The sequence below is a fragment of the Bufo gargarizans genome, chromosome 2 (assembly GCF_014858855.1).
Source record: "Bufo gargarizans isolate SCDJY-AF-19 chromosome 2, ASM1485885v1, whole genome shotgun sequence".
Classification (NCBI taxonomy): domain Eukaryota; kingdom Metazoa; phylum Chordata; class Amphibia; order Anura; family Bufonidae; genus Bufo; species Bufo gargarizans.
This window is the reverse complement of record NC_058081.1, coordinates 296,716,969-296,743,709: the sequence shown is the minus strand read 5'-3', so window position 1 is coordinate 296,743,709 and position 26,741 is coordinate 296,716,969. Positions and strand designations below refer to the sequence as shown.

General features: G+C 37.8%; 1 protein-coding gene across 7 annotated transcripts in view; it reads left to right on the top strand.

Moving 5' to 3' along the window:
• Positions 1 to 26,741, top strand: part of NAV3 (neuron navigator 3) — a 542,271-nt gene that overhangs the window by 473,910 nt on the left and 41,620 nt on the right. For 4 of the 7 annotated variants that reach the window (XM_044280408.1, XM_044280409.1, XM_044280411.1 and 1 more), the window contains 7 exons: positions 55 to 132; positions 908 to 991; positions 4,993 to 5,104; positions 11,335 to 11,391; positions 12,690 to 12,811; positions 20,430 to 20,602; positions 24,255 to 24,408. In XM_044280408.1, coding sequence (XP_044136343.1) covers positions 55 to 132; positions 908 to 991; positions 4,993 to 5,104; positions 11,335 to 11,391; positions 12,690 to 12,811; positions 20,430 to 20,602; positions 24,255 to 24,408 — 780 coding nt within the window. Of the gene's footprint in view, positions 1 to 54; positions 133 to 907; positions 992 to 4,992; positions 5,105 to 11,334; positions 11,392 to 12,686; positions 12,812 to 20,429; positions 20,603 to 24,254; positions 24,409 to 26,741 lie in introns of all 7 variants that reach the window. The other 3 variants (XM_044280405.1, XM_044280407.1, XM_044280406.1) reach the window with 3 other exon arrangements.

The window sequence follows — 26,741 nt, the reverse complement described above, 5'->3', positions numbered from 1 at the left end:
TATGAAAAATTAAAGAATTCTCAAAATGTCTTTTTGAATTTTTCCTTTATTTAGCAGATACAAAAATTGCGTAGGGAACTGATAGCGTCACAAGAAAAAGTTGCTACATTGACATCTCAGCTATCGGCTAATGTAAGTATGATCCTTCACAAGGCACGCTTTATTTGTTTATTCCAAGATATCCCTACACTATAGAGGAAGCAGCTAATGTGACTGTTTTCAGCGCTGTAAATGTATTCTGGTACTAGACATATAAGGGCTCCATCACGTGCATTATTTTTTGCAGCAATAATATATATATATATATATATATATATATATATATATAAAAGCCTAAAGGTATGCCAAAGTGTGTCCTTTTGGATATATTTATGTGGAATATGTATCTAGTTGGTAATTTTTGGGGGGTCAGAATGGCATAAAAATAATACTTTTCTCATTAATTCCCATTCTGATGCTTCCTGGATCCCCTGTGGTATCACTTGGTCTCTATTGTTATAGTTTTTATATAAAATTAGTTGTGCAATTTTTATATGTTGTTTATGTATTGATAATGTAATAAATATGTAAACAAATTATACAGTATCTACTAAAATGACAATAAAGCTCAGAAAATGTCAGTCTGCATAAAATACACATGAAAAATACACATACTGTATATCTGTAAGACTATACCTAGACAGAGAAATAATGCATGAGGTAAGCACATTTTTGGCTATGCAGTTTTCAGGTATAATGCAGCAAATATAAGGTCTTTTCTTAGAGGATTTTATTTCTTACATTATTTTAAAATGACCAAAATAGATGAGAAAAAAAATGTGATTTAGCTCAACAAGCTGTTTTATGTGCCTTCAGTGTGAAGCAGTTGATACAATTTTGATGATTTTCTTCCTTGCTTCATTTCCAGTCTCATTTAGTGGCAGCTTTTGAGAAGAGCTTAGGAAATATGACTGGCCGACTGCAAAGCCTTACAATGACAGCTGAACAAAAGGTGACCTAAAAAGCTTAAAAAAATCTGCAGATTAAAGCTTGGAAAGTGATGAAATGTTTAAGATGATATGAAACATCACACTGAAGTCAATTTTTACCTGTATTTAATTTCATTTTATAGTATATTCAGCAATACGTTCTAAAATGGCTATGGTGGACCTTCAAAGTATTCTCAAGTTTTTCTGTTATTGGCTTATTGGCTTTCATGTATATCTGTGTGTGTGTATATATATATATATATATATATATATATGTATATATATATATATATATATATATATATATATATATATATATATATATATATATAGTGGATATAAAAAGTCTACACAGGTTTCTGTGCTGTAAAAGAAAGAGACAAAGATAAATTATTTCAGAACTTTTTCCACCTTTAATGTGACCAATAAACTGTACAACTCAATTGAAAAACAAACTGAAATCTTTTAGGTAGAGGGATGAAAAAATATAAAAATAAAATAATATGGTTGTATAAGTCTGCACACCCTTAAACTAATACTTTGTTGAAGCACCTTTTGATTTTATTACAGCACTCAGTCTTTTTGGGTATGAGTCTATGAGCATGGCACATTTTGACTTGGCAAGATTTGGCCACTCTTCTTTGCAAAAACACTCCAAATCTGTCAGATTGTGAGGGCATCTCCTGTGCACAGCCCTCTTCAGATCACTCCACAGATTTTCAATCAGATTCAGGTCTGGGCTCTGGCTGGGCCATTCCAAAACTTTATTCTTCTTCTGGTGAAGCCATTCCTTTGTTGATTTGGATGTATGCTTTGGGTCGTTGTCATGCTGAAAGAGGAAGTTCCTCTTCATGTTCAGCTTTCTAGCAGAAGCCTGAAGGTTTTGTGCCAATAGTGACTGGTACTTAGAACTGTTCATAATTCCCTCTAGCTTAACTAAGGCCCCAGTTCCAGCTGAAGTAAAACAGCCCCAAAGCATGATGCTGCCACCACCATGCTTCACTGTGGGTATGGTGTTCTTTTGGTGATGTGCAATGTTGTTTTTGCGCCAAACATATCTTTTGGAATTATGGTTTCATCAGAACATAAGACCTTTTCCCACATGCTTTTGAGAGATTTCAGATGTGATTTTGCAAAATGTAGCCTGGCTTGGATGTTTTTCTTCGTAAGAAAAGGCTTTCTCTTGCCACTCTACCCCATAGCCCAGACATATGAAGAATACGGGAGATTGTTGTCACATGTACCACACAGCCAGGACTTGCCAGATATTCCTGCAGCTCGTTTAATGTTGCTGTAGGCCTCTTGGTAGCCTCCCAGACCAGTTTTCTTCTCATCTGTTCATCAATTTTGGAGGAACGTCCAGTTCTTGGTAATGTCACTGTTGTGCCATATTTTCTCCACTTGATGATGACTGTCTTCACTGTGTTCGATGATATATCTAATGCCTTGGAAATTCTTTTGTACCCTTCTCCTGACTGATACCTTTTAATAATGAGATCCCTCTGAAGCTTTGGAAGCTCTCTGTGGACCATGGCTTTTGCTGTGGGATGTGACTAAGAAAATTTCAGGAAAGACTAACTAGAGCAGCTGAACTTTATTTGGGGTTAATTAGAGGCACTTTAAATGATGTCAGGTGTATGCTGACTCCTATTTAACATGATTTTGAATGCGATTGCTTAATTCTGAACACAGCTACATCCCCTGTTATACATTTGCACATTTATGCAACCACATTGTTTTATTTTTTGTTTTTGTTATCTTTCCTCCACCTAAAAGATTTCAGTTTGTTTTTCAATTGAGTGGTAAATTTTATAGGTCACATTAAAGATGAAACCTGACATTTTAACAGGGGTGTGTAGACTTTTTATATCCACTGTATATATATATATATTTTTTTTTTTCAGTTGCAAGAAAAAGTATGTGAACCCTTTGGAATGATATAGATTTCTGCACAAATTGGTCATTGAACACACCATGTAAACATTCACAGTGCAGGTGGAAAAAGTATGTGAACCCTTGGATTTAATAACTGGTTGAACCTCCTTTGGCAGCAATAACTTCAACCAAATGTTTTCTGTAGTTGCAGATCAGACGTGCACAACAGTCAGGAGTAATTCTTTACCATTCCTCTTTACAGAACTGTTTCAGTTCAGCAATATTCTTGGGATATCTAGTTTGAATAGCTTTCTTGAGGTCATGCCACAGCATCTCAATCGGGTTGAGGTCAGGACTTGGACTGGGCCATTCCAGAAGGCGTATTTTCTTCTGTTTAAGCCATTCTGTTGTTGATTTACTTCTATGATTTGGGTCATTGTCCTGTTGCAACACCCATCTTCTGTTGAGCTTCAGCTTGTGGACAGATGGCCTTAAGTTATCCTGCAAAATGTCTTGATAAACTTGGGAATTCATTTTTCCTTCAATGATAGCAATCCGTCCAGGCCTTGATGCAGCAAAGCAGCCCCAAACCATGATGCCCCCACCACCATACTTCACAGTTGGGATGAAGTTGATGTTGGTGTACTGTGCCTCTTTTTCTCCACACATAGTGTTGTCTGTTTCTTCCAAACAACTCAACTTTGGTTTCATCTGTCCACAGAATATTTTGCCAGTACTGCTGTGGAATATCCAGGTGCTCTTGTGCAAACTGTAAACGTGCAGCAATGTTTTTTTTGGACAGCGGTGGCTTCCTCAGTGGTATCCTCCCATGAAATCCATTCTTGTTTAGTGTTCTACATATCGTAGATTCTCTAACAGGGATGTTAGCATATGCCAGAGACTTTTGTAAGTCTTTAGCTGACATTCATTGATTCTTCTTCACCTCATTGAGCAGTCTGCGCTGTGCTCTTGCAGTGCTAAACTTTCTTCATTACTAGACAATTTGTCTTACCGTGGACTGATGAACAGCAAGGCTTTTGGAGATATTTTTATAACCCTTTCCAGCTTTATGCAAGTCAACAATTCTTAATCATAGGTCTCTTGAGAGTTTTTTTGCGCAAGGCATCATTCACATCAGGAAATGCTTCTTGTGAAAAGCAAACCCAGAACTGGTGTGTGTTTTTTATAGGGCAGGGCAGCTGTATCCAACACCTCCAATCTCATCTCATTGATTGGACTCCAGTTGGCTGATACCTCACTCCAATTAGCTCTTGGAGATGTCATTAGTCTAGGGGTTTACATACTTTATCCACCTGCACTGTGAATGTTTACATGGTGTGTTCAATAAAAACATGGTAACATTTAATTCTTTGTGTGTTATTAGTTTAAGCAGACTGTGATTGTCTATTGTTGTGACTTAGATGAAGATCAGATCACATTTTATGACCAATTTGTGCAGAAATCCATAGCATTCCAAAGGGTTCACATACTTTTTCTTGCAACTGTATATATATATATATATATATATATATATATATATATATTCATACATGCACACTTTCTAATGGTTTGTTCAGACTATCTACTATTTAAGTCGATGTTCTTCACATCTCCATCATATACTCCAGTAGTTTGTTCCAGCTAAGGAAAAGACTTCTATAGTACACTGTATCCTGCATATCGCTAAGATGTGCCCCAAATGTCAACTAGGTGTAAATCCCACCTCTCGGACCTCCTGCTATTTCCAGAAGGTGGCCCCCAAAGTGAACACTGCACATACTCAGCAACTTCTCCATTCACTAGGGGCATCCAAAAATAGCAGAGCTAGCACTCGGAGGGTAGCCACACATGTTCAGTTGCTCTCCCTTCACTCCATTCTTGACATAGAAATGGATCCCACTCTGACATTTGTGGTATATCGTATTGATATGGCATACATTTTGACATGGACACCCACCTTTAAGTAGTTTTGAGGTGCTACATACATAAAAAAGATGTAAACAATAAAAACCATAGACATTTTATATAACCAATACACATCCTAATCTACAGCCATATTTGATGTAAATCCAGCAATACATTTTTATATCTTTTTATTATATGCAGGTCATTAAAATATTGTTTATTTTATTATTATTTTTGCTTCCAGGACTCAGAGCTTATTGAGCTTCGAGAGACAATAGATTTGCTGAAGGCTCAGAATTCAGCCGCACAAGCTGCTATACAGGGAGCACTGAATGGTTCAGATCACCACAGTAAAGGTATATTTTTACACTTGTGCTATTTCAACATTGTCTTTTGCTGTATGATAGATTTGTCTGAGGTATCTAGGTGCTATGTTAGAAGGGATTATTGCCTACTGATGTGTCCTTCCTTACCTTTCCTCTTGTCTGGACATATCCTGATTTGTGCGTCACAAGATACCCGGCTTTTTAAAACATATTTAATATCAAGTTTCACAGCACTCAAGAATAACGATTTGGGTGCTTCAGTTAGTGTCTCACTCCCACCCAAACCATAACTGAAGGATATAAACATTAGCACCCGGTGATACAAATAGATTGATGTGTCTTTATTGAAGTAGTTTAAGACAATACATATGTGATATTTTGGTCAAAATGATCTTTATCAAACACTATTGACATTGGTGGTACAGAGAAAAAACATATGGCGCAAGTGGAGAGTAAGTATTCATCAAGAAATTCTGAAACATTTTAATATCTATAGTATTAGAATTTATGTCTGTGTAGCAGGGCTGAATTGGCCCACCTCTGAGCCCACTTCTATTTCATCCTACAGGTGATATGTTCTATGTGCATAATGATAACAACACATTTAATGATGCAATAAAAATTGGATAAATATGATAATTGAAGAAATATCAAGTATGCCATACAGTCAGTATCAATAAGCAATTTATCTTTGAGCAAAAACACCAAACAAAAGACACATTTTAGCACCTTGTGTGCATGACACAAAACTGGAAATGCAAGCCCTGGTAAACTGCATGATCCTGGACCTAGCCATATTAAAGCCTATAGAAGTGCCAATCAATACCAATATCAATATAAAACTGCAGTGTAAAGTGCAGATAAAACACCCACACAAAATACATCAGTAAAGTGCAATACATGTGTAAATTACAGCAAAATAAACAAACCTTTGGAGGGTAAAAGCATAACGTGAACTAGAGGTCCCGTCATGTATCTCCATGCTCCGTGGCACTTAAATAACTGAAAGATATCTAATTACCTGGGGGAAGAGAGGAAGAGCTCCAAACCTATATTAAATTTGAAAATCAGACAGACATAGCAACATTCTACAAGCTAACTGTGCTTGATCAATATACAAACATATATCATCTAATCTATATCTTAGCAGATATATATTTTATCAAAAAGTGTTTGGGTCCGTCCACCAGCAGCAAGGTGACCTCGATACAGATACAGGTACCTAACTCTAAACCTATTTCTTTGTCGCTTGTGGGCATTTACTTTGAAAGATATGACTATGTGCACCATCAATTTTGTTCTACAATGCACGATGCACTGATTAATTCTGTTTTAGTATACTTCTGTTAGTATACTTCTGATAAGCAAGAATAGCGTTTGAGTTAAAGTGTAGTTCCTGCACTAAAATTCACACATCCAGTGCATACGATTTACTTGATTTGGGTGATGGTGCCAAAATTATAGTCATCAGCGCATGCACCACTTACGTAATGCAGATAATAAAAGTAATTTCTCATATATCTACAGGTCCTTCTCAGAAAATTAGCATATTGTGATAAAGTTCATTATTTTCTGTAATGTACTGATAAACATTAGACTTTCATATATTTTAAATTCATTACACGCCAACTGAAGTAGTTCAAGCCTTTTATTGTTTTAATATTGATGATTTTGGCATACAGCTCATGAAAACCCAAATTTCCTATCTCTAAAAATTAGCATATTTCATCCGACCAATAAAAGAAAAGTGTTTTTTAATACAAAAAAAGTCAACCTTCAAATAATTATGTTCAGTTATGCACTCAATACTTGGTCGGGAATCCTTTTGCAGAAATGACAGCTTCAATGCGGCGTGGCATGGAGGCAATCAGCCTGTGGCACTGCTGAGGTGTTATGGAGGCCCAGGATGCTTCGATAGCGGCCTTAAGCTCATCCAGAGTGTTGGGTCTTGCGTCTCTCAACTTTCTCTTCCCAATATCCCACAGATTCTCTATGGGGTTCAGGTCAGGAGAGTTGGCAGGCCAATAGAGCACAGTAATACCATGGTCAGTAAACCATTTACCAGTGGTTTTGGCACTGTGAGCAGGTGCCAGGTCGTGCTGAAAAATGAAATCTTTATCTCCAAGTGCTCCAAAATCTCCTGATAGCTAGCTGCATTGACCCTGCCCTTGATAAAACACAGTGGACCAACACCAGCAGCTGACATGGCACCCCAGACCATCACTGACTGTGGGTACTTGACACTGGACTTCAGGCATTTTGGCATTTCCCTCTCCCCAGTCTTCCTCCAGACTCTGGCACCTTGATTTCCGAATGACATGCAACAGTCCAGTGCTGCTTCTCTGTAGCCCAGGTCAGGCGCTTCTGCCGCTGTTTCTGGTTCAAAAGTGGCTTGACCTGGGAAAAGCGGCACCTGTAGCCCATTTCCTGCACACGCCTGTACACGGTGGCTCTGGATGTTTCTACTCCAGACTCGGTCCACTGCTTCCGCAGGTCCCCCAAGATCTGGAATCGGTCCTTCTCCACAATCTTCCTCAGGGTTCGGTCACCTCTTCTCGTTGTGCAGCGTTTTCTGCCACACTTTTTCCTTCCCACAGACTTCCCACTGAGGTGCCTTGATACAGCACTCTGGGAACAGCCTATTCGTTCAGAAATTTCTTTCTGTGTCTTACCCTCTTGCTTGAGGGTGTCAATGATGGCCTTCTGGACAGCAGTCAGGTCGGCAGTCTTACCCATGATTGCGGTTTGGAGTAATGAACCAGGCTGGGAGTTTTTAAAAGCCTCAGGAATCTTTTGCAGGTGTTTAGAGTTAATTAGTTGATTCATATGATTGGGTTAATAGCTCGTTTAGAGAACCTTTTCATGATATGCTAATTTTTATAGATAGGAATTTGGGGTTTTCATGAGCTGTATGCCAAAATCATCAATATTAAAACAATAAAAGGCTTGAACTACTTCAGTTGGTGTGTAATGAATCTAAAATATATGAAAGTCTAATGTTGATCAGTACATTACAGAAAATAATGAACTTTATCACAATATGCTAATTTTTTGAGAAGGACCTGTATATACCCCAATGTACTTCACACCAATGCATATAACCGCAGCAATACAGGGCATGACATTATAATATATCCTATTATTTATCAGTGCAGTACTGAAGCTAGTCCAAATCCTTTACATATAAAGTGATGCAGCCCCATTTGAATAATGTCACTTAGAGTACAGTGAGCATGATAATTCACTAAATAATAATACGCGGGCGTCAAGTTGTATTTCATATGTCTTGCTATACATGAGTCATTATCCCAAGCTTCTATTTTATATGCAGCATATTTTGTTATAAAACATGAAAATCTAAATAATAAAAGAGAATATATATTATAAAAACATTGTTGTTAAAAAAAGTTGAAAAAATATATAAAGGAAAAAAAATCCCCGATTAACACTAATAGGCGAAGAACTTATCAAATCATGTATCACCGACAGCCAACATATTGCCAGATCCAGTGATAGTAAAGAGAATATAACCACCATAACTGAAATATAGATATTTCATGTACACCAAAATTATTTGGACATGCCCTCAGAATCATTTTCCGTAGTGAGACCAGGAATCCCAATCTGTGTAGCAAACCTTATAGGGCATGATTGCAAAAAGGAAATGTAAGAAGATATCAGACTGGGGGTGACCTTGCATAGACAGAGTGGGCAGGAATTCCCTTTGGACAGCAAGAAAGTAAATGACATGGCAGATACATTGAAAATAATACTATTATGTATACCCAAGATTTTAAATATATAGTCACAGGAAAAACGTTGCACAGGGAATAGAAAGAGTTAGTTCTCCGGTCAGAGGAGGTGATCGTAGAAGAAAACTCCTAAACAGCGAAGCCTATTGGATTTTTCAGCTTGGTACAAGACATGACCTTATATTACACTATTAGGAGAGTTATTGTATATATATGTGTATATTTCTTGCTTTATAAATATATATATATATATATATATATATATATAAATATATATATATACACATACATATTTATTTTTATTTTTTTGCTATTGTTTTTAGTGCATTTGTATATGTTGCACATTTGTGTATTGTTTCTATTTAATTATGTGCTATTTTGTCATATGCATAAAAAGTTTTTGGTTTAAAGATGGCCAGATGTATTGATTGCACTATCTGTGCTGTTTTTAGCCATGTGATCTTCTGATTACATGGCCAGGTATGAAAATGGCATATATAGGGCAAGTATTTGGAAGTTCAATGTGTCATGAGGAAGGACCGCAAATTATTTATGGTCTGAAACACGCAACTGAACTTATCCTGTATTCAGAAGATTTTAAAAAAACACTAATAAAGCTACGATTTTCCGCTATTCTGGAGCTGGATTTTCTTCATTTTCCCGCTATATATATATATCTATATATACACTGCCTGTGCAAAAAAAAAGGCGCCACCTGGATTTAACTAAGCAAATAGTTATGAGCCTCCTATTGGATAATTACTGCATGGGCGATTATCTTTCAGCTAGTAACAAGTTATTTAACCCCAACCGGTGCAATGAGTTGCTTCTCATTTCTTAAACAACCATGTCAAAAGACTCTCGTGGTCGTGGAAAAGATGTTAGTCTGTTTGAGAAGGGTCAAATCATTGGCATGCATCAAGCAGAGAAAACATCTAAGGAGATTGCAGAAACTACTAAAGTTGGGTTAAGAACTGTCCAACGCATTATTAAAAACTGGAAGGATAGTGGGGACCCATCGTATTTGAGGAAGAAATGTGGCGGGAAAAAAATCCTGAATGATCATGATCGGCAATCACTTAAACATTTGGTGAAATCAAATCGAAGAAAAACAACAGTAGACCTCAGGGCTATGTTTAATAGTGAAAGTAAGAGCATGTCCACACGCACAATGCGAAGGGAACTCAAGGGATTGGGATTGAACAGCTGTGTAGCCTTAGGAAAATCACTATCAGTGAGGCAAACCAGAAAAAAAAGGCTTCAATTTGCTAGGGAGCATAATGATTGGACTCTGGAGCAAAGGAAGACGGTCATGTGGTCTGAAGAGTCCAGATTTACCCTGTTCCAGAGTGATGGGCGCACCAGGGTAAGAAGAGAGGCAGATTAAGTGATGCACCCATCATGCCTAGTTCCTACTGTACAAGCCTGTGGGGGAAGTGCTATGATCTGGGGTTGCTGCAGTTGGTCGGGTCTAGGTTCAACAACAGTATGTGCTCCAAGACCAGGTTATTCCATCAATGGATTTTTTCTTCCCTGATGGCATGGGCATATTCCAAGATGACAATGACAGGATTCATCGGGCTCAAATTGTGAAAGAGTGGTTCAGGGAGCATGAGACATCATTTTCACACATGGATTGGCCATCACAGAGTCCAGACCTTAACCTCATTGAGGATCTTTGGAATGTGTTGGAGAAGGCTTTGCGCAGCAGTCAGACTACCATCATCAATACAAGATCTTGGTGAAAAATTAATGCAACACTGGGTGAAAATAAATATTGTGACATTGCAGAAGCTTATCGAAACAATACCACAGCAAATGCATGCCGTAATCAAAGCTAAAGGCGGTTCAATTAAATATTAGAGTGTGTGACCATTTTTTGGTGGCAACTTTTTTTTGGGACAGGCAGAGGCAGTATATATACACTCACCTAAAGAATTATTAGGAACACCATACTAATACGGTGTTGGACCCCCTTTTGCCTTCAGAACTGCCCTAATTCTACGTGGCATTGATTCAACAAGGTGCTGATAGCATTCTTTAGGAATGTTGGCCTATATTGATAGGATAGCATCTTGCAGTTGATGTAGTTTTGAGGATGCACATCCAGGGCACGAAGCTTCCGTTCCACCACATCCCAAAGATGCACTATTTGGTTGAGATCTGGTGACTGTGGGGGCCATTTTAGTACAGTGAACTCATTGCTATGTTCAAGAAACCAATTGGAAATGATTCAAGCTTTGTGACATGGTGCATTATCCTGCTGGAAGTAGCCATCAGAGGATGGGTACATGGTGGTCATGAAGGGATGGACATGGTCATAAACAATGCTCAGGCCATTTAAATGATGGCCAATTGGCACTAAAGGGCCTAAAGTGTGCCCAGAAAACATCCCCACACCATTACACCACCACCACTAGCCTGCACAGTGGTAACAAGGCATGATGGATACATGTTCTCATTCTGTTTATGCCAAATTCGGACTCTACCATTTGAATGTCTCAACAGAAATCGAGACTCATCAGACCAGGCAACATTTTTCCAGTCTTCAACAGTCCAATTTTGGTGAGCTTGTGCAAATTGTAGCCTCTTTTTCCTATTTGTAGTGGAGATGAGTGGTTCCCGGTGGAGTCTTCTGCTGTTGTAGCCCACCTTTCTTTCCCCCCATTCTGACATTCAGTTTGGAGTTCAGGAGATTGTCTTGACCAGGACCACAACCCTACATGCATTGAAGCAACTGCCATGTGATTGGTTGACTAGATAATCGCATTAAGGAGAAATAGAACAGGTGTTCCTAATAAATCTTTAGGTGAGTGTGTATATATATATATATATATATATATATACACATACAGTATATATATCTTGCGTTTGACTATTATTTTGATTCTCATCTAAACACAGTATTACTGTATGTTATAATGCAACTAAATATAGTTATATAGTTTCTGGAAGTTGATCCAAATTGGACTGTTGGGAATTATAGAATGCAATTAAGCAACATAGAGGTTTTGTGAGCTGTTGCTGATTCAGTTGCGCTTCTTCTTGAATCTAAGCAGAACTATTATGTCTATTATTGTGTATGACTTACATAAACCTCCAAATATTCCCATGTATTCTATAACACCACTAAATACCTACTGTTCAGAACATTGTGACCTAAAAAAGAGTTCAACTAGTAAAACAAGTCCAAATACCGAGTAAGAATTACAGGTGGCCTTCATGGTAGCTGCAACATTTTATGGATCTCTTTGATTGTGAAGGTTCAGTTTAAGACTACAACTGTTGTCATTCTGATCTTGCTAAAGTAACAAATGTACTGCTTTAATATCAGTTATAAAAATAGAAAAATAAGGTGAGACTGGGAATAAACTACAGTGCTAGCACAAAATACATTGAGCCCATCAGAGGGAAACAATTCTGAGGGCCTACAATCAATAATATATGCAGATTATGTGCATGTCCACTTTTAATGACATGATAACTGATATCATGTTTACGTTGCACACAGGTCATGTCATTAATACATTCTTATAAATTATTTGTGAATTGCCCCTTGTAGTAAACAATGGGCTGTTAGTCAGATTCAGTGTTTTCTTTTACTGAAATTTAGGAGCTCCTTATTGTGTTAGAACTTCGGTTCATTGGAGGATCCTGTTGTGGGCCAAGTCCAATCCTAGATATGTTCCTTCAATCACTGTGATCTAATATGTGATTAAAATATACAGTAGGCTTGGATACAAATAGAAAACATTGAAAAACATGGAATTGGGATATGAGTTTTCATTTTATCTAAAGCAAACCAGCCTAATAAAAGTCTAAAATCTTCAGAGAAAATAACCAGCTAGTTTATTTTTCAGCAGATATGCGGATTAGAAGACAGCACTCTTCTGAAAGTGTCTCTAGCATCAATAGTGCTACAAGTCATTCTAGCATCGGTAGTGGCAATGATGTTGATTCCAAGAAGAAGAAAAAGAAAAGTTGGGTAGGTTTTTTTTTTATTATAGAAATGTTCATGTTCTCAATAAGTGATTAATGGACCTTACATATGGAAACTAGTGCAGACAAATAGGGGAGGTCGACAGATGTCAGCTGTCATTTTTCAAGTGCTAGTGTTAGTCTTTTATTGGATTCTTTGCTTTGGTCTACTTTTATTCTATTCTAGTTTTCATACATTAGTTGCTTGTATGTGAGGGTGGTTTCCTGCAGCTGGGGCCCCGATGATCAGCTTTTATCACTTTGCTTTGATCATATACACCTGGCGCTCACTGAAATTAATAGAGCATTTGTGTAATACATGTATGCACCAGGTCCTCCAGAGTGACAGCTGCTGTTTGTACTGAATAGACAAGGGTCTCAGTAAGGGAAAATCATCTATTACCTCTATATGACCTTATAGAGTATATTGAAAATGATTGTTAAATGAATGTGAGACCATAAATAATATATATTTAAATTGTCCCATAAACTAAACAGTTAATGACACAAACTTTATCCTAAATGTATGCCATAATAATTTAGTCTTACTTTGTAGCCCCTTCTCTCTTAAAGGGGTTATCTTGGAAAAAATATTGATGACCTATCCTCAGGATAGGTCTTTCATATCAGATCTGTGGAGGTCAGACACTCGGGACCTTTGCCGATCAATAGTTAGAAGATGCCGAAACTCTGTGAGCACTGCAGCCTCTTCCTAGGCCAGTGATGTTGATGTACAGTACATTGGTCACGTTTCCTAGTTGCAGCTCAGCCCCATTCAGGTCAATAGAGCTGAGCTGCAATACCGCTCCCTGAAACATCTGAACGGTGGGGGTGCCAGGGCTGTGACCCCCGACAATGTGATAATGATAACTTATCCTGAGGAGAGGTCATCATTATCTTTACCCTTTAAGTCCCTTTTACATAGGTTAAGGATTAGGGGAATTATCGGGAACAAGATTTGGTTGGTTCCTGATTATTATCCTATGTAAATGTGCAGCCTATCATAAATAAACTAGTAAAACCATCATTTGATGGCAGCAAACTGACCTGTGTGACCAGGGATCTGTTGCCAGCAAACAATGAATATGTATAGGAACGAATGATCGCAGTAGAAATTGTTCATCCCCATGCAGAGGAGATGATTACTTCATGCAAATGCACCTCGGCTCAACCATCAGACGATTGATTATCTGTTAGTTTGCGAAAAAGGCCTTCACCGTGACTAATCTACACAGTTAGCTTTATCTACAGAAACATCTTTTATTTCTTGTCCCTGTGTTTGTTTATTGCTTGTTGCCTTAAAAGTCATATGTGCTGTTGTGTGTTTTATGTATGCTACTTTGTACATCCATGCATAGTGTCAAAAATAAACATTTAGATATAATAAAACCAAATGGCTTAAATTGGAAAAAAATATCTGTTCAGTAGCTGGAAAAACTCATTGTGTCTACCTTATTGCAGTCCCAGAAGAGATATAACTATGCAATGTGATTAGGCAAATCGAAAATCTAGAATCGGTCTGATAAATGAGCACTACCGTTTGACACTAACCTGCTGTCATTCCATTTCATTTATTTTCATCTCTCGCAAGGTGAACTTCAATACAAGTGAGGTGAATATAGAACCTTGACTGGTCTGGCATGTTAAGTACTCCTTTAGCATGGCTGCTGTAATTTTGCTCATTTTTTGGATGCTAGGCAGATGACTTATTGCATGTATCAAATAAACATACACAAAAGCTTAAATACATATAGGCAAATGCGCTTGCTGCCATAGAATATAAATAGATTACCAATGAGGTCAGGGAAGAATTCACATATCCTGCTTAAATGCATGGATGCAAGTAAAGTGTTCAGATCAGACCAAGACATTCTGCTTCTTTTCTCACCTTTTAAAAGTGTTGGTCAGATTTTTTTTGAAAAAAATTTGGCAGGTGCATATCTTGAAAATACAAAAGCATATGCTCGCCTGTTAAATTCTCCACCATTCTAGAGCCAGTAGTCTTTTGGTTTTCTACCAAGCTCTGTTTGATGACGTACCATAGCAGCATGTAACCTGTATAGCCAATCATTGCCTGCAACGGTAATGTGCTATAGATATTGTATGACTGCTGCAGGCATTGATTGCATGCAGTGTGCATGTGCCATGAGACTGGTGCAGAACAAGCAGCACATGAGAATACAGGTACTTGACAGGTGAGTACAGTCTTTTTATTATTATTATTTTAGCAAATATGCAGCTGCTCAAATCTTTTCAAGCTAGATAAGCCTGTTAAGGCAGGGATGTCCGACCTGCGGCCCTCCTGCTGTTGCAAAACTACAACTTCCATCATGCTCAAACAGCCTACAATCACAACAAAAAGCCACTGCCTACATTATTTATCTTTTTTTTTTAATTCACAGACCAAACCATTAACATAAAATGTTTAGCTGCATTATTTTTGGTTTTAAAACCAGATAGGATAGGAGCTTAGATAGGTAAAATAAATGTAGTAATATTTAAATGGATTGTCTAACTCTTTGTAGCTGATGACCTATCCTGTGGATAGGTCATCAGCATCTGATTAGTGGGGGGCACTTGAATGGGGCTGAGCTGCACCTAGGCAATGTGACAGATGAGCATGATGTCAGGGGTCTAGGATAACCAGTGAGAAGGCCGGGCTTTCTCAAAAAGCTAATCGGTGGAGGTATCAGGTATTGGACCCCCATCTATTAGATACAGATTATCTATCTAGAGGAAAGGTAATCAGTTACAAAACATCGAATAACCTCTTTAAGTCTTAATTTAATACAATGAATTCAGAAAGTTAAGTTGAAATATCAAAATCTCAGATCCTGTACTTAATATACTCTTGATATTGCTATGTTGTCCAAATGTTCTATGTTCTATGTGTTCTAAGGAGCATTGTAATAGAAAATGCCTCTTTTTTATACTTATCACTTCTTCTCCTCTTCTCCTCTCCCTTGCCTCCTGCACTGATTATTGACTTTCAAATTTCTATTGAAGGACAGTATGGATTTTAAGGTCACTGAGGGATCAGGTCACATACTGCGGACAAGTCTATGAAGGGGAGAGGAAGGAGAATTGATCTGCTAGAGGCAAAAACACACATACCGTAGATGCTGCTGACTGTAGCAAGTTTTTTTATCTCACCACAGAATTCACAGTTACACTGCCTTATAATGTCCTCCATGCTTCTGCTTTTACATAGAGATAGGGGAGTAGGATCTCTTTGTTCTGTGCACTATCTGTGCTGTGTATAGGAGATATCAGAGCAGCTAGTCTCCACACACTAAATCAAGGTAACCTGACAATAATGCTGGAAACTTCAGAGGGGAAACAGAGGAAAAATGTAAGATAAAATTCATATAATGCAGATATAATGTTATTCCTTATGTACAAACATCACAACATTCTATTGAGTGCCGTGATATTTGATAACTATATTACTAGGATTGCCCTATCACTGAGCATTTAGATATAATTAGTAGTGGAGTGTAACCATCTTTATTCTGCATGATTCCTTATTTACACACACAATAGTTAATTCCGTAAAGTCACCTGAAATTGTAGGTATGCTTTTGAGTAAAGGTAACAATTCAAATCCTCTTACATGTACATATATGAAATAAGCATTGCATGTGATATTATTTAAAATATTTAATCCATGTATATGATAATATACTATTTATGCCACTAATCCTGGTAAATGCCATGATTGGGAACATAGTAGTATACTAACAGAGTTTGTAAGGTTAAATAGATCCACCAGTTCAGCCTATTGTCCTGCAGAGTTTATCCAGAGGAAGGCAAAAAACCCATAACATAGAAGCCAATTTACCTTATCTTAGGGATTAAAAAGATCCTTCCCAACTCCAGTTAAAATAACTGCCCGGATGAATTACCCTTCTCCACAAATCTAATAATGTGCATTATCAAAAGTGTCATCAGAGCTATAGAATAATCTGTTTTAGTAGAAGGGCAACTTCATCTACATTATAGAAGCTCAGCTAAGCTCTTAGCTTTTATATACTGGCAGTCAGATGTTTTGTTGCTTCCTGCTTTTTGCTCCATCCTTGCATTTTGTTCTGCTTCTTTTATTCTGCATTGTTAAATGGTTTATCTTGTCAATATCTTAAACATTTTTAAAATCTAGACTTAGTTTATGAGTACCTCATTATAAATGATTTTAGGATTTTGGGGTAATATTTATAGCATAAGTTCAGGTGAGTTTTGTTATGACCATTTGATTTGCTAACACATTACTTATTGAGTGGAATGCTTCTACTTTTATGTGGGGGGTATGAGTAAAGCAAAACCACCCACAAGTAAAGTTACTTGAATGCTCTTGTTTCACATCATGTTAATTGATATTGATGGATGCTGGGCAAATATATTGATGCAAATAAAGTTCATTTAAAGAAGTAATGAGCCTTGTAAGGTTTCATGTGAATTACTGACTCTTCTTGCATATGCAGATGCAGCCGAGCTAAAGTTGATGGTTAACACGTTAAGTAAAAAATGGCAACAAAATGTTAACTGACTTTTCAATGGATATCAATGGCTTTTGTCATGAGATAACACTATGACATGTTATCAGAATCAATTTTAGCTTAGCTACATCTGTATGCAGGTATTTTTTTTGTTTTCAATAACTTACCAAAAAGCTATTTTTACCACTGGTAGCATCACCATAGTAGACATCAGGGTATAAATGGGTTATACACATTAAATGACACACTGAGGATAATTTATGCCACTATTGTGACGATGAAAAGTCACAAACTATGATGCATGCCATATTTGATCCATAATTTGCAACTTTTTTTAGATTCTTGACACTTTTCTAAAGTGGAAAGAAAAGCGTAGTGGCACAGTAGAGGAGTAGAGTCTATCACAGCCCTCTGGATTTACTATAACTTGCATCAGAAACTGGCGTAACTTATAGCTTAAGTTTACACCAACACCCTAGCTGGCATAGATTTACGTTTCTGACACACAGAAGGCCAGAAAGAATCATCTGCCTCTTAATAAATTAGGCGCATCTCACTCCGAAAACACAGGGGATCATGAATGGTGTACGAGAACTACAGTTTTGATAAATGTCACCCACTATGTTTGGAGGTATGTCACCCATTTGGGTAAAGATAAAAGACTAATAGCTAAAGCGATTGTCCTACAAGAAGGACGTATAGTTGTAATTGTGAGTTAGAATTTCACATAGGTGTAATTGGTTTAATAAATCATATAAACAGACAAGATTCATTAAAAAGATTTTTGTCCCAAGTGCATGTCTATGCTTGAATGCCAAATAAATAGGTTAAAACTTAAAGGGGTTGTCCAGGTGTTTATATTGATGACCTATTTTCAGAATAGGTCATCAATATCAGATTGGTGGGGGTCCAACTCCTGGCACCCCTGCCGATCAGCTATTGTAACAGGCTACGGTGCTTCATGAATGCTGTGGCCTCTTCCTAGGCTAGTCTAGTCACATTCAACATTCACATGGCCCAGGCACAGCCAAGTCTCATTCCTGCTATCCAATGTATGGCGCTGTGCCCGGTAAAAAGCGAGGAGGACACATCACTTGCTGGAGCCCTGCGACCTCTTCAAACAGCTGAATGGTGGGTGTTGGATCCCACACTGACCAGATATTGTTGATCTATCTTGAGGATAGATCATCAATATTAAACACCCCAAAAAAAAAACATTAAGTGCTAATAATTTTTATAAAGAAAAAAATATATGTATATAAATATATAAATTTTTATTTATTTCACTCACTTATATCCACTGACAGTCTGAAGTGCTTTATAGACGTTATCATCACTTGTCTCCAATGGAGTACACAATCTAAGCTGCCTATCAGTATGTCTTTGGAATGTGGGAGGAAACTGAAGTACCATGAAGAAACTCACACAAACACGGGGAGAACATACACACTCAATGCAGATGTTATCCTTGGTCAGGTTTGAACCTAGGACCTTCGTGCTGCAAGGCACCAGTGAGTGGCTAACCACTGATCTATCATGTTGCTAATATAAATAAATAAATAGAGTCAATTACTGTATAATGTTCTGTCTGCCTGCAGCCACCACTAAGGGCCACTAAAGTGCTGATTGCATACTGTTTTATTGTTGAGTTTAATGTATTAACATTATGTAGTAAGCTCTTACAGCTTTAATGTATCATTTAACTCTATGGCTAAACAGGGAATTTGTAGATCTGTATGAAAAAAAAAAAAACAGAGCCCAGGTCCATTTAGACATATATATTTACTACAACCTAAACCGCCTAAATTTTTATTCTCTGACCTGTTAGAAAGTTACATGATGTAATCAGTATTGAATATAATCTTCTCATCATTTACTATATTTGAGTTATCCCCTCCCTTCTAATTTTTAGCCGTGTCATGTGACCATCTCTCTGATCTCCAACTGACACAGGGCAGGAAGTCACTTACTTCTCTAGTCTCTAGTCACATGCTGGTCACATGACACAGACACAGATGAGAAGCAGAAGCTCACAAATACAGACACAGTTAAGAAAATTACATTCACTATAGTTTACATCATGTACCTTTCTAGCAGGTCAGAGAATACATTTATTTTTTTGCGGGAGTTCTTCTTAAAGACTATTGGGGAGATTTAACAAACTGGTGTAATGGAAAAGTGGCTTAATTGCCCATAGCAACCAATCCGATTCCACCTTTCATTTTCCATAGAAGCCCCCACTTAAAGAAAGTTTATAACTGAAAGGCATTTATGCAGGTAAGACAGTGCTAGATTTAGCAGATTGACTTTTACTGTGTTAAAGGGAATCTGTCTGTTAATAAATACTTAAATCACCACCCGGACCTCAGTCAGTAAACCCCAAAACTGCTGCCATACTTACAATACCACTGCAGGTAGTTGGAAACTAAGGTTTCCTCTGTATGCACTCTAGCCACTACAAGGCAGGATGGACTTGGCTGCTAGGGAAACAGAATACATCTGCGGAGCTCATAACAGAAAACTGGTGCAAGCACACAAGTAGCAGCCGTTACAGAATGACTAGGAAGGTACAAATAGTAGTAAGTAAGCAGTGTCAAAAACCAGGAGAGACAGACGTGATAAATGCAGCACATGAGAGATTAATCCAGAGACATGCCAGAGTCGTTTAGCAGTTGATATAAGCAGGGACAGCAGTCACAGGGATAATCCAGAAACAAGCCAAAAGTCATATCACCAGAACAGTCTGTAGTAAGTGGCACAGTGAATAGCCCTGAATTCAAATGCAATCACAAGTTATTTACATAGGAAACCTTAAATTCCCACCTAGCTATAGGATTGGGCCCAGAATCAAAACCCCAATTGGTTCGGATACCAATCCCACTGACAGGTCAACATGCCGGTACTTGAATGTCACGATCTCAGCATCATACTGCATGGTTTTGGGTTTTAGACTAGATGGAATGATAGGACTGTTTATCAGCATTGCAACCATGCCCCTATTACTTTACTTTGATTTCCCCTTGTTTATGTCAATGCTATATTTGTAGTCATGTAGGTGGTACAAGAACCTTACAGAGTCATAGAGACATCTCTGTACACCGTTAGATAGATAACACAGTATTTTTTTCATAGTTGAGAAGCTCCTTCAAGCAAGCCTTTGGTAAGAAAAAGTCCAACAAACCACCGTCTTCCCATTCAGATATTGAAGAGCTTACGGATTCTTCAGTACCATCTTCTCCAAAATTACAACATAATTCTGCAGATTCCAGCTGTTCTACATTAAAACAATCGCCATCCAACTCAGAGTAAGTTACTAGATTTTTCAATAAAAGTGCAGTTTTATCTCTGTTTACATGCATACATATAGTACACATTGATATGCCAAAACATTAAAACCATTGGTGAATGACATTCATTATCTCGTGACACTGACACCTGTCAAGAGATGAGATATATTTGGCAGCAATTGAACAATCAGTTCTTTACGTTGATGTGTTGGAAGCAGGAACAATTGACAAGTGTAAAGATCTGAGCAGCTTTGACAAGACCCATATTGTGATAGCTACATAGAGGGCTAGGTCAGAGTGTCTCCAAAACAGCAGATCTTGTGGTGTATTCCTGGTATGCAGTTCTTACTACCTACCAAAAGTAGTCCAAGGAAGGCCAAACGGTGAACCAGCAACAGGGTCATAGGTGCCCAATTCTCCTACCTTCTTTGTTTTTGGCCACTTCTTTGAGAGATCCACTCCTCTAAAAGACCATGTTTTATTGCAGGTTTAGGTAGTCATCCCGAAGAAGCTTTTTATTAGAACAAAAATTTGTCAAAAAGAGTTGATAGTGGTAGTAGTGGTTTAATTATTATGAGACACATGACCATGGATGTGAAATTCAGTATTCAGAAATGACAATTGCATCTACTTTGAGATGGTACCATAATTGCTGTATATTTCTATATAACACTAAAGCTTATCCTTTAGGTAGCCTGAAATAGTTAGATTTTTTTCACATCAACCTCAAGTCAAATAAATATTGCCTGTTGTAACTAAAAGTTATACACTACAAAATGATGATAACTAAAGGTCAGATAACCGGATGTGGGTCCGGACAAATACTTTTTTGTACATGCTTTTTGAGCAATGTTATTTTAGTTAAATCCATACATCTTTTGTTGTGTGAATTCAGGTTTGCTTTAAACTGGCCACAGAAGAAAAGGCAAAATGGCCTTGTGATCTACAAGCATGGATCCCGGTAAAACACCGTGTGGTGCATGTGACTGGCCCTTTTTTTCTTATTCCAAATTTGCATGTGCTTATGCACTAAAACAGGCATGCTCAACCTGCAGCCCTCTAGCTGTTGTAAAACTACAACTCCCACAATGCCCTGCTGTAGGCTGATAGCTGTAGGCTGTTTGGGCATGCTGGGAGTTATAGTTTTGCAATAGCTGGAGGGCCGCAGGTTGAGCATGCATGCACTAAAGTTTATTAACATATCCCAAATGACCAATTCACAAATGAATGCAAATTCACAATTTTTGAGACAATTTAAATAATGCTGTGTGCTGTGTTAATGGTGGATGATGTACTTAATTGCTGAAATGAACTGTATCCTTGTTATATAAAGGAAAAGAAAACAAAGAAAAAGGCTTGCATTTGGGTATACCTCTATTTGTTAGATATTGGTTTTAAAATGCACCCTAGTTTTGAAAAAACAGTAATGACGTTACAGAGACACATCAAAAGTTTATTGGCAGTTGGTGATCATGATACCCCAACTGATCAAAACTCCTGAATTTCTTTTTGACAAATCAGAAATTGCCTTAAACTAAAGGCACACTTTAAGTTGGTTTAGGTTATTAAGCGATGCTTTACTTTAAATTTATAAAAGCATTTATATCCCATTACATTTTATCTTTCTTCTCTGACATTCTTTCACTAGTTTGACAGTAATTTGTTTATGATAATAATCATTAGGATGGGGTCATTAGAAGTGAGAATGTTATTTTGAAATAAAGCATAAATTGGTACCTGAGCATTTTTAAAACAAAAACAACTACTCAACACAACTCAGTCTTGTGATGAAATAATAACCGTTTCCTTCTCAGAGTAAAAAAACCTTGTCTTAAATCTATGTCAGTAACTAACCCCTCTTTATCCAAGTGTTTGTGCAGCAATCATTAACCATTAAAAAGTTGAAATCCTTACTATCTTATGGATTTCATTTGGGGTAGAGATGAATGAATCAGTTCTAAAAGATTCATCTCGAACTTCCTAAAGATTTGGATTCCAGACGAATCTGAATCTTTTGCCATTCAATTACAATGAATCTTTCAAAATTGTTGGCCACCATTTACAGGTCAGAAGACAGAGAAAAAGGCATCTACCACCAAAAAAGGGATAATTTTTTGGACCATGTTTTAATTTAATAATAAAGTATGTTATTAAACAGGGTGTTTTTAACCACCACTGCTAGAGATGACTGAAGTTATCAAAAATTCAATTTGGATGCTTCTATGAATTTCACCAAGCCAGCCCCCGTCATTGAACCCCTCAGATGCCACGTTCATCATTGATTTCAGCATCTATCATTAAAATTGAGGCCTTTCAGGGGTTAATTAGGGTTAATAAAAAAAAACCACTTACCTTATCCATTTGCTCGCGGAGAGGCCGCCAGGGCCATCTTGATTAAAAAACCTGCACCACGTCACTGTGCTCGAGAGTTCACACAGTTTCTTCAATCAAGATGGCCACGACGGCCTCTCCATGAGCAAATGGATGAGGTGAGTATGTATTTTTTTTACCGCTATTTTATGAAAAATAGATTTGTTACTACGAAGAGCGATACAATTTGGCTTTGTGACAAGTTACATTTTTCCTGACATTCCGATTGAAATCAATTTGCTTGACTTCAATTCGCTCAACTACCACTACCATGCATTTAGCCATGTCTATAGTGGTCTTTGCATTAAAAAGCTTGAAAGAGGTTCATTACAGTCCCAAAATTACAGTCCCAAAAGACCTAAGAGTGTCATATACAACCTTTAAGGGAAGTCTGAACACTTTTGATTCAAGTCATATTTTTTGTACAAGAATTGAATCTGCTGACCCGTTTATTACAATCTGCTAGGGGCAGGACAAAAATTGCTTAATAGTCCTGCAGCACCACTACATGGGAAGCCATCCATTGGGCCTCCTGAAATAAACAAACTGTCCATATATACATGAAAGTTCAGAGTCATCCAGAGCTAGAGATACGCTTTGTAGCCGTTATCCACTCAAGGAACTCATATGAAGGGTTCCCCCTCTATTAACGCAGAATGCCCTAGTAGGGTATTCCTAGTATAAATTGGAATTGGATTTTGTTGTTGTTCTAAAAACAGGAAGACATTAAAAACAAAAGAAAATGTTGAGTACTTCCTTATTTATTGATAAAAGTTGTGTTTTCTTCTAAGGCTACTTTCACACTGGCGGTTTGGTTTCCGTTTGTGAGATCCGTTCAGGGATCTCACAAGTGGTCCAAAACGGATCAGTTTTGCCATTAATGCATTCTGAATGGATAAGGATCCGCTCAGAATGCATCAGTTTGGCTCAGTTTGGCTCCGTTCCGCCTCCATTCCGCTTTGGAGGCGGACACCAAATCGCTGCTTGCAGCGTTTTGGTGTCCATCTGATGAAACAGAGCCATTTCACTGACACAATCTGGCAATAATAGAAAATGGATCCGTCCCCCATTGACTTTCAATGGTGTTCAAGGCGTATCCGTTTTGGCTATGTTAAAGATAATACGAACGGTCAGTGGGAAACATTCTGAACGGATGCGTTTGTGCAGATCTATGACGGATCCGCACCAAATGCGAGTGTGAAAGTAGCCTAATACAACTCTTGTTTTACACTGAAATCACACAATAAATTAATCATTCTTGCACAAATAACTACTAGCACATGGTTATTCCTATTCTAAGGATCTGTGAATGTACTGAAGCAGAAGCTGAGATTATTCTACAGCTCAAAGGTGAACTTCGGGAAAAAGAGCTCAAATTAACAGACATACGCCTTGAAGCCCTCAGTTCTGCTCATCACCTTGACCAAATCAGAGAAGCAATGAACCGTATGCAGGTTAGTAATTAAACATTGAACTTCTACAATAGCAACAATTAAATTATCCCATAAAGCATTACACAAGGCACAAAGGCCCTCATTTATCATGCCTTCACTCCAGAATTACTGCACGTTTGCACAAAAATTTTGTGACTTTTTGCATTTCTACACTACTCCAGTTTTAAAACATGAATAGAAAAATGGCCATGGTTAAGCTTGTTAATAAGTTTCACTCCAGATTTATCATTTGAAAATTTTTGCTCCACTAGCAGGCTGGAGTAGGAAAACTGGATTAGTTATGTTAAGTGGGACATTTGATAAATATGCAATAAACCAATGTAGACTCCATAATAAATATATGGAGTATATTAAATAGTGATGATAAAGTTAAAGGGGATATTTTAAATGGACAGTGCTCTGGATAATAGATAATTAGGTTGGAGAAAAATGGCTGGAGCAGGGGTGCTTACCACGTAGTTGATCAAAGAAGGTAGTGCAAATAGGGATAATATGGTTGAAAGTTTTATAAAATGTTCTACCATCTTATCACTGTTTATACTACCTTTCTTGATTAACTAAACCCCTAGTGCCCCCGTTCCAGCCATAACATATTTCTCCATCTTGTCTGTGCCCCTCCTTATCTTGCCTACTGTTCCAAGGCTGGCTGCTGCTATTACCTTCAACTAATATGCCCTGCTCTAGAATTGTACCTGGCTAGTACAATAATACAAGGTGAATATGTCTTTACTGTGCTTTCCTGTAGCAAGCTCCTCTGTCAGGTATCCTCCTCCTTTCAAGGTAGCGGTGCACCTCATAAAGTCAGGATTTGTCCAGTTAGGACAATCCTCTATTAAAGGGATTATACCATGACTAATGTAAAAAATGAAAATCAGAGATCATGTAGATCATGACAATCTCTTTCTAACAAAGCTAGAACCAGCCCTTTACCTCACATGGATCCTGCTATATCCCCATCCATTGCTCTAGTAGATTTATACCAATATGGCAGATAAAAGGGAGCATCTCTTCTGCTGCAGCTCAGGGGGCGTGTCTCTTCTGCTGCAGCTCTGGAGGCGTGTCCATGCTCTCCCTATCACAGCTCAGGAGGCAGATAAAAGATAAAATTGAGCATGTGCGGCCTTCTCAGTAAGTAGGACAAAGAAAACAAACAGCAGGTGGCGCTATACAGATACATTTTATTGAATAACTCAGTGGCTATACTAACTTTTTAATTACATGCAATTACAGAAGAATTCAGATCCAGGTGCTGGTTTGAAGACTGTTGAATATTTTTTGTGGGACAACCCCGTTGTATTATCTCTAAAATGACCAAGACGGATCCGGTACTAAAACCATTGGGTGCCAGATCGCTTTCTTTTGTGTCCAAGAAAACGCATACGGCGGTGTGTCACAAATGAGCTAAAAGTAAGTGGTCGACGAGAACGAGCATCATAATCATTGCAGAACAAGCCTTGAAAAGAGTGAAATCTACTTGAGAAGAGTCAGTTATACATAATCTCCTGCCCACCTACTGATGATTGACAGGCTCCTACCTAATTTTCTCCCTTTCTCTCTAGGAGAGAACTAACAGTCATCAGCAGACGGGTGGGAGAGCAGGAGATTAGGTATAACCAGGACTCTTCTCAGGTAGATTTAACTCTTTTAAGGCCTGGGCTGCAATGATTATGATGCTGGTTCTCAGCAACCACTTACCATCAGCTCATGAGTGACACACCGCTGACATCAGCATTTCTGTCACTACTTTATATTGCCCTCAGTACAGTCAGCATAAAGTTGATGACAGGTTCCCTTTAAAGGAGTTGTCTGACCCCAAAATATATGTAATAAGGGGCATGAAAGTGTTTAAAATAAATAAAGAAAAGAGACCCACCACCCCATTCCAGCGCTGAAGCTCCTGTCCCCACTCCTTCCAGTCTCCTGTGAACCAGAGGTGGAATATTTCATCTGCAGTCACCTACACCTCTTCAGTTATGCACTGACCTAAGCAGTCATGTTTCCCCAATTGCCGGAATGGAGCGACAGTGATTAAATGTCTTTGTATAAATGTAAACACTTTTCTGGTTCCTAATTAAATTTGCCAACCTCTTTAAACATATAATACTTCCCAAATCCCATGAACAAAGTTGCTATTCAGAATACAGATGAAATAGACTTAAGCCTAAAAACTAGAATTAATTAAGCAACACAGTTTCTGTTGAAAAAAAGGAATTATTTAATTTGTTTGATGTGACATCTGTCATGGCAGATTTTCATTAGCACCTTTGAGTTTAAAATTCCTCTTTTGTTTCATGATTGAGGTGTTAACATTTGTGGCAGTAAAATTTGATGCT